We start from the raw sequence: 14,225 nt of genomic DNA, 5'->3' as shown, positions 1-14,225 counted from the left end.
AAATGCCTGACGCAGAACCTGTGTTCTGACTCAGGAAACACTTGCTTCACTGCTGGAATTAGACCCTGCAAAATCAGTTCACATATTTCAGTTAGTCACACAAACAAAATCAAAGTTACTGAGAAAATGACTGTATTCATATGTTAGAAATACCTTCTGTTTATCTGTCATTATTGTCCATGGGAATGTGTTGTCAATTTGCAGGTCTGTCTTCAAGGTCTCCAAAAACCATTTCCATGTAACAAATGACTCAACCTCAACAACAGCAAAGGCAATAGGGTAAATGCAGTCATTAGGGTCCATACCAACTGCTGTAAGAAGTTGACCACCAAACTTGGTTTTAACATGACATTCATCAAGACAAATTATGGGCCTGCAACCAGCAAGAAAACCCCTCTTGCAAGCATCAAGTGACATGTAGCAGCTACTAAATAGGCTACCCTGAAGGTTAAGGTAGAAAGAACTCCCAGGGTTACTCCTCCTCAGTTCATTTCCATAATCCCACAAGGAATTAAACTGTAATACCTCATCTCCATGAATAGCCTTAATGATCAATCTTCTAGCTCTAGCAAGTTTGCTCCTTGATGGTGTAAGGTTCCAGTCCTTTTGTACTGTCCTTCCAAAACTAGTAATGCTCATCTTGTCATTTGCTCTAAATGAATCAATGTACTTTGCAGCCAACCAGTTTGCAGTACATCTCTTGAGAACCCACTCCTTCTGGCAATTGTGTGCCCCATAATAAGTCTTAACCATAAAAGAGTTGGTCCTTTTGTCCAAAGAAGCATAAAGGTTCCATGGGCATCCCTCAGCACAATGAGCCTTTAACCTTCCTTTCTCATTCCTTGGCATCTTAATTTCAACCCTGTTCCTAACACTATACTCAGTGATGGCATCTCTAAGCTTTTGCACATCTGCAAACACTAAACCAACATGAAAGGTTGGATTTTGCATATCTTCCTCACTGAAAGATGAAAACCTCAGTCTCACATCACCTTCCCCATCTGATTCTGGAAGGTCCAAACCTTCATCATCTGTATCCTCTTCATCACTTCCCTGTACAGGTCTAGATATCTCCAGGGTCTTTAGTTTGCTACCTTTGGCTTTCTTATGGTCTTTAACTTGTACATGAGAAGTTACAAGGTCATCAAACAAATCTGCATCTCCCTCTTCTATCTCATTATCACTATCCCACAACACATCATCTTCACTGTCAACAGCTTGATCCACCCTTATGTTATCCAAATTTGTGTAGAAAACAGGCAACTTTTCTTTAGGATTCTTCTCCACATATTGCACTTTGCTTGGGCTGATGACCTTTGGCAATTCAGTCACTGGATTTGCATGAGCATCATCCCAATCAACTTCACTGAACATATCCTCATGAACAAAATATACTACGAGATTTTTGACATCCTGTGCACATGTTGCCATTACATTGGTGTCAGTATCTGAAACTATAAGACGAAGACCATTTGCTAATGTCTTCCCTGGTAGCAGCCAATGTATCTTCAAGTCTTCATTGCTAAAGATGGCAACGGGCAAGAAATATCCGCGTGCCCGCGGGCACCCGACCCGGCAGGCGCGGATACGGGCGTCACTTTGTGCCCGCGGACACGGGCGCGGGCACACAGTTGTGCCCAGCGGGCAAAGATATACGGGCAAGAGAATACCTTGCCCGCACCCGCAAATCCGCCAAACCCGCACTGACAAGTGGGGTCACTTAAAAAGAGGAGGTATATATTCTTCAAATTAGGGTTTTTTTCTCCCAAATTGTTGTCCCAGCAGCCGAGTAGCGGCCGCCGCCGCCACTCGCGCGACCCTCTCCTCGCCGTCACCAGTGCATGTTGCTCCCCTCCTCACCGTCACAACTCACAAGCCATGCGGCTCTTGCTTTACTCTCCTCCACTCGGTCGCATGCGCGGGCTCTGCTCTCCTCCACTCGGTCGCGTGAGCGGTCGCATGCTGCTCCTGCTCTTTCTCCACTCGCGGCGACTGCTCCTGCTCTTTCTCCACTCGCGGCGACCGGAGACACCCACTACTACAGACCCTCGCCGTCACCCACATGACTTGACTTTTGCTCCTCCACTCGTGGCGGCTGCGTCGCGCCTCCCTACTTGCGCCGTGGTCAAGCTGCTCTGCACCGGGTTACTTCACGCCGGCGCACATCCTCGTCCTCGTCAAGCTGCCTTCCCCGTCCAGTTGCCTTTCGTCGCCAGATCTGGCGGGCACGCGGGCACGCCCGCGGGCACATGATGGCACCCGTGACGGATGACGGGCGCGGATACGGGCACGCAAGTTTGCTCGCGGGTGCGGGCATGCGGCACTAGTATCCGCGGGCATTGTGCCCGTTGCCATTTTTATTCATTGCTCTGGTAGCCTAGCTGTTGTGCAAAGTCTAGAAACCACAAAGGAGAGAATGTATCTGCCTCTACACGATCAAACCAAGATACCCTGTCATCGATGTATGATTTAAGATGCCCCGAACCAACAAAAAAACCACCATGGTGAATCTCGATTGTGAATTCGTCTCTACAACCACCTACAGATTGGACAAGAAATAGACCAAATAAGGTGCCCTGCAGCGAAGAGCAGAAATGGCAAAACCCTAAACGTTTGTTCTAAATTGACGACTAGACAAAGTCTTGCCTTTCTACCTCATATGCAGCATCTTAGCCTACCAAATCCAATGATTCAATGAGAGAATGCACTGATCAAACTCACCGTACATAGGGGGAGGTGCCCCTTTCGGTCGCAACATCGCCACCATCCTTCGATCTTGCGCCGAAAGATGACTCCAGTGCGATTGCTTCCTTCCGACGTCTCTTGCTCCTAGTGCGGATAGCCTCAACTCACCACCGATCCTCCAGCCACAGCCCTCCTCGTAGCCCTCGTCGCCCTCCGCCGAGGAACACGAACAGACACAACGTGTGGAGAATATTTTTGGGGATAGGGCTGATTTGTTTGATGTATGGGAGGGCCTAATTGCAATACAAGATGATGGCATCTGTAGGGTCAACAGCAGATTGGGCCTAAATGACATCAAAACATAGATTATGGACTTAAGTAATCATTTTGAAAGTTTATGGACCGGCTTGACACAGCCCAACAAGTTTAGGGGCCGGCCATGCACTTTGCTCAAAAATGAACCAAAGCTTATTTTTGTTCGGCTATTAGTTATCTATAACAACAAATTCAGTTTGCATTTCGTTAAAGTCGATTTTTTTATAACCGATGGAACGATTTAACAGAATTAACGAATGGCCCAGGCGTAGCCACTAGCCAGAGCAAAGTGGTGTGCTGGTGCTGCCTTCCGCCCTCAGGGTTCACGGGTCACGGCTCAGTCCGCCACTGCCCACGCCACCCAAAAACTCATGGCCAGCGCTGTCTGCGGCGTCACCGCGCGCCCGCACCTGCCTTCCGCCGTCCCTGCAGCCGCAAGAAAGCTCTTCTTCCGCTGCAGGGCCGCCTCCACCATGAACGAGGCATCGGCGAGCTCGCCAGACGCCGAGGAGAAGAAGACGACGACCGTCTTCGTGGCCGGCTCGACGGGGCGCACCGGCAAGCGCGTCGTGGAGAAGCTGCTGGCCAAGGGATTCGGCGTCGTCGCCGGCACGACGGACGTGAGCAGGGCCCGCGGCAGCCTGCCCCAGGACCCCAACCTTCAGCTCGTGAGTTTAAGCGGACGTATGCTTCTTGTTGTTGTTGCCCTCGTTAAATTGGTGGGTGGTGGTGTGAATTTGGGGCTTTGAGTGACTGAAGGTCAGGGCTGACGTTACGGAGGGCGTCGACAAGCTGGTGGAGGCGGTGCGCGGCGTCGATGCTGTCGTCTGCGCGACGGGATTCCGGCGGTCCTTTGACCCCTTTGCTCCGTGGAAGGTTTGTATCTGGTTAATTTGTACAGAGTGACTGATGCTTCTTTCTTGTTCATTGCTTTGATTGGATCTTTCAGGTGCTATTATAGGACTAAAATTATGAAATAGTGCGAGGAAAGTTCTTGTCAGAATGTCCCAATTGAAATGTTTGTACCTGTCAAGTGTTGAGATTTTGTAAGTGTAGGTTGGTCAGCATTCTTGGCAGCAAGTTAATCTGAACCAATTAGTTTGCGATTGCTATTCACACGTTCAGGCTATGTTGCCATCTCTTAATTCAAAGAAACAGAGGGTTGCTAGTATGGGATTATGACGTTGCAAATGGTATGCATAAAATTCTCCAACAAAATTCCGAAAAGAATGGTATATTCGAGGGTGGCCACATCACTGTTCTGCTGTTCCTGGTGGAATCCGGTTCAGTATCTGGACAGTTAATTTGGACCCCTGAAACCAGGACAGCGGGCCATTGAGAATTCAATCAAAGTTTGAATTCACGCCGCATACAATTCTAAGTTCACTTGTACCCACTAATTTTGCCGACCTTGATTCTTGCATTGAGTACTATTCATAGTGTAGACATCCATAATCCATCTTTTCATCCACGATTGTCTATGTGGTGACTGTGGCTTAAAATAATACTGGTAATCCAACAATGCTTTTGTGTAACTGACCTGATTTGATCCACTTGTTCAGTTATCTTTTTGTTTAAGCGAGTTTAAAAAGATGCGTAGAGGGTCTGTCAAATTATATTAATTACTCACAGTGTTTGGTAAATTTCCTCTTGATGTTTCTATATTTGGTATGTTTAACGAACAATCACCATGGCCTTGCAAATAAGAGCTTTAAGGATCCAATCATATTACAGGCAAATGGTTGAATGCAGATAGATACTCCTTTTGTTTCACAAATGACAGTCGTGATAAATTTTGTGGTTGCAGGTAGACAACTTTGGCACAGTGAACCTGGTTGAAGCATGCCGAAAGGCAGGCGTAACAAGATTTGTACTCGTCAGCTCCATTTTAGTAAATGGGGCCGCTATGGGTCAATTTCTGAATCCAGCCTACATTGTGCTCAATCTACTTGGCTTAACACTGGTTGCAAAGCTACAGGCAGAGAATCACATCAGGAAATCAGGAATAAACTACACTATTGTAAGGCCTGGAGGGCTGACAGATCAACCCCCAACAGGGAATATAGTCATGGAACCTGAGGTAAAAGCCTTAAACTTATTGCCTGATGCTATTACCACTGGTGAATTTGCATAATTTACCACTGGTGATCCCCGTTTGGTTGCAAGAATTGGTTCTGATTCTTGCTAGATTCAGGAGAATATGAACCAAACGTTGTTTTTGGTGAAGTGATTCTCTGTGGAACACCCGGAAATGCTTCTCTGTTTGAGCTAAGGAGGAGAATCACCCAAATAGGTGCTTCACAGCGATTCTAGTTTATTTCAGGGTGTGGATTGATAGCCAAATGTTTCACCAATTCTTACGAAGTGATTCGATTCAGCTGAGAAACATTTCTAAGGAGAATCTGAATCCCTAACAAACACCCCTGCAAAAGAAAGATACAGTAGAATTTAAGTTGTGGCTTCATGTTACATTCCACTAACACAATATGCAAAATCTGTAACATGTGGCTTTAAGGTGAGGTGTGCAAAACCATGTAACTAGGATGTGGTATTCCATAGAACTTTTTACTGTTGGAAGTCAAGATGTCATTTCGTTTTATGGAAGCAGTATAATTGGCGTTAATTGATATTGTTTTTATATGTACAATCCATGTTACCAAACACATTGGTATACAGTTGGACTGAATGCTCATCTTTTACTGGAGGGAGTTCTTCTATAAGAAAAATGCTCATCTTGTATGCATATTACTATATTAGAAATAATGGGTTGTCCAATAAACCTAATCCGATCTAGATAAAGGAACAGTAATATGAGTAGAGGTCTCCAGTGTGTTTTAGACTTTTAGTGCTTTCTCATTTTACTTGTCATTACCGGAAAGTACTCTTTGTCCACCAATAGTTTATGTATAGCATTTTTGTTGTTGAAAATTTTGCAGGACACTCTTTATTCAGGATCCATATCTCGGAGCCAGGTAGCTGAAGTAGCTGTAGAAGCATTGTTGTGTCCAGAGTCTTCCTACAAAGTTGTTGAGATTATCGCCCGAACTGATGCTCCAAATCGCCCTCTGAAGGATATGTATGCTGCAATTAAGCAAAATTGACTGGTCTGTCACATCAGTTACACAGAAGGATTGATTAGTTATGTACAAAGCAAATCTACGCTTCTTAGAATGACAGGATGGTTAGTTTGTTATACAACCATGAACCAATGAACACTAAGGAGTTCTCAGAGTATAGTCTATGTATTTGGCATGCTATATTATACTTATAAATATCCATAAGCCCATCTAAGATTCTTCTAAGTCAAATATTTTAAACTTTGACCAGCAATATATATAAAACTATATTATCTTGAATTAAAAGAGTTATGTATAACAAAATTTATTTTTCATTGTGATATAAACTCTATGTGGTCAATCTATGATTTTTTATATTGATGCCCAAAGTTAGAAAAAACTTAACTCGTGACAAACCTACATTGGCACGTTGAAAGAGAAACAATAAATAAAGAATAAACTGAGTATAAAAGGGAAAATAAATTGAAGAATAGGAAGTCAATAAACAAAAAGGAACTTACAAACTAAAAGGAATGATAAAGCTGGAGAACAGAAACAAATAAATCTTTTTTTAAAGAGACTCAAAGAGTATCTTATATCTGATATATATCATGAAAAATAATGGTTTGTACAAAAGAATAACTTGACACAAAATAATCTCTAAAAAATAAAAGTACACTGGAGATCAAACCAGTCATCTTCTTCCTTTGATTGTCCATTGCCTATCAAAGATTGAAAAACGCACGGAAGAGATAGCAGAGGAAAGGACACCTGCAAATATCCTCGTGATCAAGGCTTTGAAGACCACAAAATCCATCACTGACAAGGAGATCTAGAATTCACTAAAATAATATCGACTAGAGAACCCTCACAAGGTTACAATCCTTCACCGTTGGAACAAAGTGTTGGAGGGACCTTGCAATAGAACAAACCAAAAAAGAGGTCAAAATCTCCATGAAGAGAGCCAAACCGCCACCAAGATCTCAAGGGAACTAATAGATCTGAAAGATCAAACTTTCCCTGGTACTTTTTCAACACTGGATCGAACTTTGACAAGGTAGGAAGAGGCCGAAGAAACATTATGTTGTTAGTGTATCATCGTCACCACCACCTCGTCAATAATGCTAGAAACTAAATCCTAAAAGAACAAGGATCAATAAAGAACTAAAAACTACGGAGGGTGGGTCAATATGAGTAAAGTAAAAAATTTATCGTGGTGATGATTAATGAGACAAGATATAAATGAAAGGATGTGGCTGGATGAGATATGGCTATCTTTTTTTTTTGACTGAGATATGGCTACTTACGCATAAGTGTTGTTTGGTTCTTCGCGGAGTTTGGATTTGAATATGCATGGCAGAAAAATATTCTTCCAGATTCTAGGTATCCTTGCCAAAAAAAATTGCTGAAAATATTCTCGGAAGAGACAGTTTAAAATTTTTATTACTAATGTCTGTCTTGATTTTTTTTGAATATGTCTATCTTGAAGTAATTTGTTTTCAGCCAAATACATGGCATGTTTTTCACCTTTCCTGGGCACGCATGAGTTGAATTTCACACACGGCCTAGTAGCAAACCTGGGCCCCAGGAGGCCGTGAAAACGTTTGCTGCTTGCGGATGGGCTCAGGCCTTGTTTAGTTCCAAAATTTTTTAAGATTTTCCGTCACATCAAATCTTGTGACACATACATGAAGTATTAAATAAGACAAAAATAAAAATTAATTATACAGTTTGCCTATAAACCTCGTCCGTCTTAGGCACGTGCGTGGGCTATCCATGGGAGTTTCGTCGTCGTACATGGAACACTCCAGAAAGATGCCCCCTTTATCGATTAGTGCGTCGAGGCACGTGCGTGGGCTATCGATGGGAGTTTCGTCATCGTACATGGAACACTCCAGAAAGATGCCTCCTTTATCGATTAGTGCGTCGAGGCACGTGCGTGGGCTATCCATGGGAGTTTCGTCATCGTACATGGAACACTCTAGAAAGATGCTTCCTTTATCGATTAGCGCCGACGCACTGGTCCCATCTGGGCTATCTGTTCGTCCTGGTCTGGTTTAGTTTTTAAAAAGTTTTACAAATTTTTTTAGATTCTTTATTACATTAAATTTTGCGGTACATACATAGAGTATTAAATATAGATCACCTAATTACATAATTTATTTGTAATTTACGATACGAATTTTTTAGCTTAATTATTTATAGTTGGACAATTAAATATAAACGAAAGTGTTATAATATTCATTTAGAAAAACAATTAGAACTAAACAAGGCCTTTTCTACTACGCTTACGAATGGGCCCGGTGTTGGGGATCTTTTGAGGGAATCCTGCTCGTGCCTGCTTCTCCGTTCACAAAAAGAATACAAATTTTATCTTCAAAAGAGTCAAACGATATCAAATTTCGAAAGAGTCTAAAGAAAGAGTCAAAAAGAATGTTACAGTAGCTTGCAGAAGAGTCTGGTCTGACAGAGGTAAACGTGAGGTTGTTTTTAAAAGTTGTGTTGTGGCTAGGGCCCTGTTTAATTCCTGAAATATTTTATAAAGTTTTCAAAAATTTTCATACATCGAATCTTATGTTATATGCATAAAATATTAAATATAGATAAATAACTAATTATATAGTTTATCTATAATTTGTAAGATAATTTTTTAAACATAGCTAATCTATGATTGAACAATAATTATCGAATACAAACGAAAAATTATTATAGTAATACTTTATAAAATTTTTCATAAACTAAACGGCCCCTAGGGAGTAGCTGCGCAGGATCAGTAAAGGGAAAAAGGTTGTGCTACTTCAAACTTTTAACTCTGAGAAAAAGAACGAGATTCCTGTCTACTCTCATGGTCTAGTGATTTCAATTCATTCGTGTATAGGTGGCGCGTTACTTTTTTATAAGTTTTAGACTCCCTTTACTTGTGTTATAAACTGTATTTTTTTACTAGTAAATAATATTTTTTTATAACAAATCAATAAATAATATGTTTAGTCATGATTTTTAAAAAAAGCGAAGAGACTCTGATGGTTGCATTGGGGAAGTCCTCGACAGTTCTGCTGCTGCTCTTGTTTCAACGACACTTCCAACATTTTTCTTTTCACGCGGATTCTAGGGCCTTGTTTAGTTCCGAAAAATTTTGGGAAATTGACACTGTAGTATTTTTGTTTGTATTTGACAAATATTGTCCAATTATGGACTAACTAGGCTTAAAAGATTCGTCTCGTCAATTTCGACCAAACTGTACAATTAGTTTTTATTTTCGTTTATATTTAATACTCAATAAATGCGTTTAAAGATTCGATGTGACGGAGAATGTGAAAAGTTTTGCAAAATTTTCTGGGAACTAAACAAGGCCTAGATGCTGCACGCGCTTGTACCATTATAGGTATTGCAGAGACTCAATGACGAAGCTACATGTACTGCCGTGGGTACTACTCATAAATTTTTTTAAATATTATTAAATAGGGTTAAATTTTTATCACAGTTATGACTCAAATCCACACATCCACGAGACAGTTGCATCCTCTTGAATGTGCTTACGGGTATGCTAGCGTCCGGACGTTCGGCGTCGGCAGTGCGTCCAGACACTAAGCTCCCGACCCCCACCACACGGAGAAAAAAAAAGAAAAAAAATCTGTCGCCCCTAACCAACTCGCCCTGCGTGGGGGACCGCCCTGCGTTCGCTCTCCGCGCAAGGAGCCCGTCTCCACCCCGATCCGCCCCTCACCTCGTCGCTCTCTAGCACATCCGCCCGCTTGCAACTCGTCCTCACAGAAACCGATCCTCGCCCCGTGCTCACACAGAGAAGAAAGACGACCCCACGTGCACAGATCTGTCCGCCCACAACCTCACCAATCCAGCACCTCTGACCCGTCCTCTAGCTGCAACAATGAAAAAAGACTATTGCAAACATCAAAGGACAGCTAAAATACAACAAAAAAAGAAAAAAACTGCTAAAACAAAAGGAAAAAAGCTATTTAAACATAAAAAACATCTAATGCAACAAACAAAAAATATGAACCGCAACATAAAAAAAGTCTATTGCAACATTCAAAAACATCTAGTGCAATATTAGGGGGAAATCTATTGCAACATTGAGAAAAAGCTATTACAACATATCAAGCACTACTAATGCAACATCAGAAAAAACAGCTGTCGCAACAACAAAATCTACTGCAACATCGGAGGAGAATCTGCTGCAACAATGAGAAAAAGCTATTACAACATCTCAAACACCACTAATGCAACATAAAAAAAATGTCTGTTGCAACACTACTGCAACATTGAGGGAGAATCTGCTGCAACAACTTCAAAAGCAAAATAAAACATCTGAAGAACTACTTTGCAACATCAGAGAAATGCTTGTTGCAACAACAACAAAAAAGTACCATTGCAACATTTCACATCATCTGTTGCAACATTAAAAATGTATCGTTGCAAAAACAACGACGAGATCTGACTCGCCGGAACACTAGCTACCACCAAACCCTTAGATCTAGAAGGGGAAGAAGAGGAGGAGGAGATGCAGGAGGAGAGGGCAGATCTAGATTCCTCCCAACCTACCTCGTGTGAGCCACACATGGATGTTACAGCGCACGAGGATGAGAGAGCGGTGACGGAGAAGACGTGCGCGGGCTCACTGAAAGCCGCCCGCCATAGCCCCCACTCCGATGGCCATGGATGTCGCGCGGAAGGAGGGGGAGAGAGGCCTCAGATCTAGATCCCTCCCCACCTACCTTGTCGAAACCACGCCGTCGTCTCCATCTCCAGATACATAGAGGTTCAACGTGCGAGGATGAGAGAGTAGAGAAGGAGGGGAGGTGTGTGGGCTCATTGGAAGCTGCTCGCCATCACCCCCACTCTAGTGCCCATAGACATCGTGGGACAAGGAGGTAGAGAGGGAGGGATAGCTCGCCAGCAAGAGCAACGGAGGCAGCGAGTGCGAGAAAGAGTAGACACGGAGGTCACATGACAGAATAGAAACGAATAAGGAACCGAGGGTGCGGTGCTCGTGACTCGGTCGAGTCGTGCAGGTCCGTTCGATCTATCTAAACGTCTAGAAGGAGCATTACCGATTTGCTTATCTTCGCCACTGTGCAGAGTGTATGCTGATGCGCGCGCAGAGGATCCTCCCCATTCCTGGTGTTAGGAAGGAATAAGAGCAACTCCAGCCCAGCATACAAATTGGGCCTCTATTTTTTCCATTTACGTGCTGGGCTAAAAAAATAGAGACCCAAATTCTACATCAACTCCAACCCAACACCCAAAATGCAAATCGTCGTTGGTCGTCTCCTGCCCCCGCGGCCACGCTCCTCTCCTCGCCCGCGGCGGCGGCGGCGCTCCGTCCATCTCTCTCGCGCGCGCTTGGCCTGAGGGCAACTAGCCACAAGGGCAGCCGCGCGCGCAGCGAAGGATTTCCGTGGGCGCCCCGGTCTACCTCGCCGCCGTCTTCGAGTACCTCGCCGCCGAAGTGCTGGAGCTGGCCGGGAACGCGGCCAGGGACAACAAGAAGACTCCGCCGGCCGCAATTGACTCCGTCTCGGCGTCTCTGATCTAGCTCTCCACCGCCGCTAGTCGACCCAGGCATCCAGCACTCCAGCAGGGAGCAGCCGCCGCCCCGTCCACCGATCGGTCGGCCGTCGGAGGCGCCGGGCGCGCTGCCTGCTTGGCGGTTGTCCGCCTTGGGCCTGGCCACAGCGGCACAGGCCGCAGGTGCACGCCCAGACTGGACGTTTGGACGCCTGACCGACCAGGCGCCGAGCGCGGAGCAGCGAGCCGGGCAGCCGGCGACCATGTATCTCCGTCGCAGCGTACGCTGTCCAGCCTCCAGCTTGGGCAGGGCGCCACCTTCTATAAATGTCGCTGCTATAGTTGGATGTATTTGTTTTATGTAGGATGTAAAATAGATATTGCATTTCAGCAGCAATTGTAATGGGCTTTTGTTGAAATTTCAGCAGCAATTGTAATTGACAGATATTGCATTTCAGTGCCAAAAGTAACCTGACATGAATATTGCATTTCAACAGCAATTGTAATTGATGGATATTGCATTTCAGCAGCAATTGTAATTGTAATTGACGAATCTGAATCAGAAGCTCAGGCTACATTCAGACATGTAATACTGTTCATGCTCTTTGGCCCAGATTTTACTTCTGTATGTCGATAGATCGAATTCCACAGCATGTCATTATTATTCTTTCAATTCAAAAATCGTGCTCTGATTCTCTTTGCACACAATCTCTGTCTCATGCACACATGCAAGTAAATAAAGAAGAATTACAGCCCCAGCTTGCACATGGTTGGTCAGCTGCCTCCTCAGTATCTTGCCAGCCGGAGACTTGGGTATGGAGTCGACGAAGCTACCAAGCTTGAGCCTCCGTGACCTTGCTACCAGGCTGCCTGACCACAAGTGGCATCGATAACTTCCGGCAAAGACTGCAGGACAAGCTCCAGCTCTGCAGGTGGAACCAACAGCGACAAATATATACACCCAGATCATCATCAGTCTGAAACTGCAAGGGTGACAATCTATGTGCTTTGAAAACAAGACCAAATTAAACTGCAAACTAATTAACCTCATAGCCCTTGTACTTGATGAGCTCTTTCAGCCTGTCCACCACGAACAAGAAGCCGTCCTGATCAATGCATCAGTTACAGTTACAGGGTTGAAATCAGCAAAGTAAAAAGTACTCCAAAATGAGAACAAACTGGATGAGTAAAAACTCAATGCATTGATAGACTTTGAGGCATGGTCTCGAAAACTAGATATAGACTCTTAATTTCTTATAATGCAGTGCTTGCAGAAACAAAACTATAACCATAAGAAAATGCAGTCAAAGGCGAATCCAAATCCAATTATATCATTTTCACACCAACGAAATGAAAAACTGTTGAGTTCGGCTTAATGCACACTAAGCCTAATTTACATGGCATAGGTTCATCCAAAGCCCTCTCAAATATGCAAAGGAAAGACATGACAAACAAGATTTTTTTTTCTTATTCTGTGTCCCAGAGACCAGTAGACAGTAGTCACCAACTTTTCTTACTGACCAGGGAAAGTAAGTATTCTCTACTTGATAATGTTGACTGAGAGTGAATAGCAGCTCATGACTGTGCTTGTATGATATTGTAATTTTCAATTGATAGAAACCTTCACCAGTGTGGGAGCACAAGGTTGGCAATAGATTTATGAAGTCTAGAGTCATACTGTCCATTACTTGCCACACTGATAATGTTTGTACTGCTGTTAAGGAAATAACAAGCACCCATGCTAGTGAATGTTGCAAATGCACCGCAGCTACAGACTGACAGAAAGATGGCCATGGCTGCCGCAATAGCACATCTAGCTTACCACTGCTAACGTGTTGCCGTGACTGTGAGCACAACAGGCAGATGTCTGCGAGTAAAGAGTTTGCATTCTTCAGAGGAGGTGTCCTGATCCTAAGGCTATAGTCAATATGAGATATGCCACTGATGATGTATACCAGGGATAACCACGGGAACTTCCAATGCACTGACTGATGGTAACAAGTGATTAACAGACAGAACACCTCTGAATCTGGAATCACAATATGCAACTGATACGGAATCAAAACAACTAGCTCCATTGTGATTAAATTAGCTGGCCAAGCACATACAAGTAATTGCAGCCAATGTATATGGCATGAGCAACAAGCCAACAAATTAGTACCAATATCAGGATGGGCTCGACTCTCTCAACCTGATTTGAGGACCATTCTCATTCTCACCCGCAAAAGGATTCTAGTTTCACAATTCAATTTGGATGAAAGTTGGAAAAAAAAAAAGAAACCATTCCACCACAACGAATGCGTCTTATCTACATCAACTGAATCTAGGTGAGCCACCCTAACAGCAAAGGAAAAGGATTCATGAGAGGGGAATGGAACGTGCGTACGATGCCCTTGTAGACAAGGATGGGGACGGCGAGGCCGAAGAGGCTGACAACGGCAAGGCTGCGGCGCGTCCAGCGGAAGTTGAACTCGAGGTTCTCCCGGCCAGCGTTCCACTCCTCGATCCACTTGTTCTCGGTGCTGGTGCAGTGGAGGAGGGCCGGCCGTGGCGACGGTGCTGGTGCTGGTGCGGGGGAAAAAGGCGCCTGGTCTCACCGGCGATAGGGGGCGCGTGCGGAGGAGGGAGCCCGCGAGGCCG

General features: G+C 44.1%; 1 protein-coding gene across 1 annotated transcript; it reads left to right on the top strand.

The window, feature by feature from the left end:
* On the top strand, positions 3,274-6,302 carry LOC8083545 (uncharacterized protein At2g34460, chloroplastic). The gene is made up of 4 exons (XM_002445591.2): positions 3,274-3,668; positions 3,760-3,876; positions 4,808-5,080; positions 5,937-6,302. Exons 1-4 carry the CDS (start codon positions 3,372-3,374, stop codon positions 6,099-6,101), a joined length of 852 nt encoding a protein of 283 aa, XP_002445636.1. The 5' UTR covers positions 3,274-3,371; the 3' UTR covers positions 6,102-6,302.

This window comes from Sorghum bicolor, chromosome 7, assembly GCF_000003195.3.
Source record: "Sorghum bicolor cultivar BTx623 chromosome 7, Sorghum_bicolor_NCBIv3, whole genome shotgun sequence".
NCBI lineage: Eukaryota > Viridiplantae > Streptophyta > Magnoliopsida > Poales > Poaceae > Sorghum > Sorghum bicolor.
This window is presented reverse-complemented; position numbering and strand designations above follow the sequence as displayed.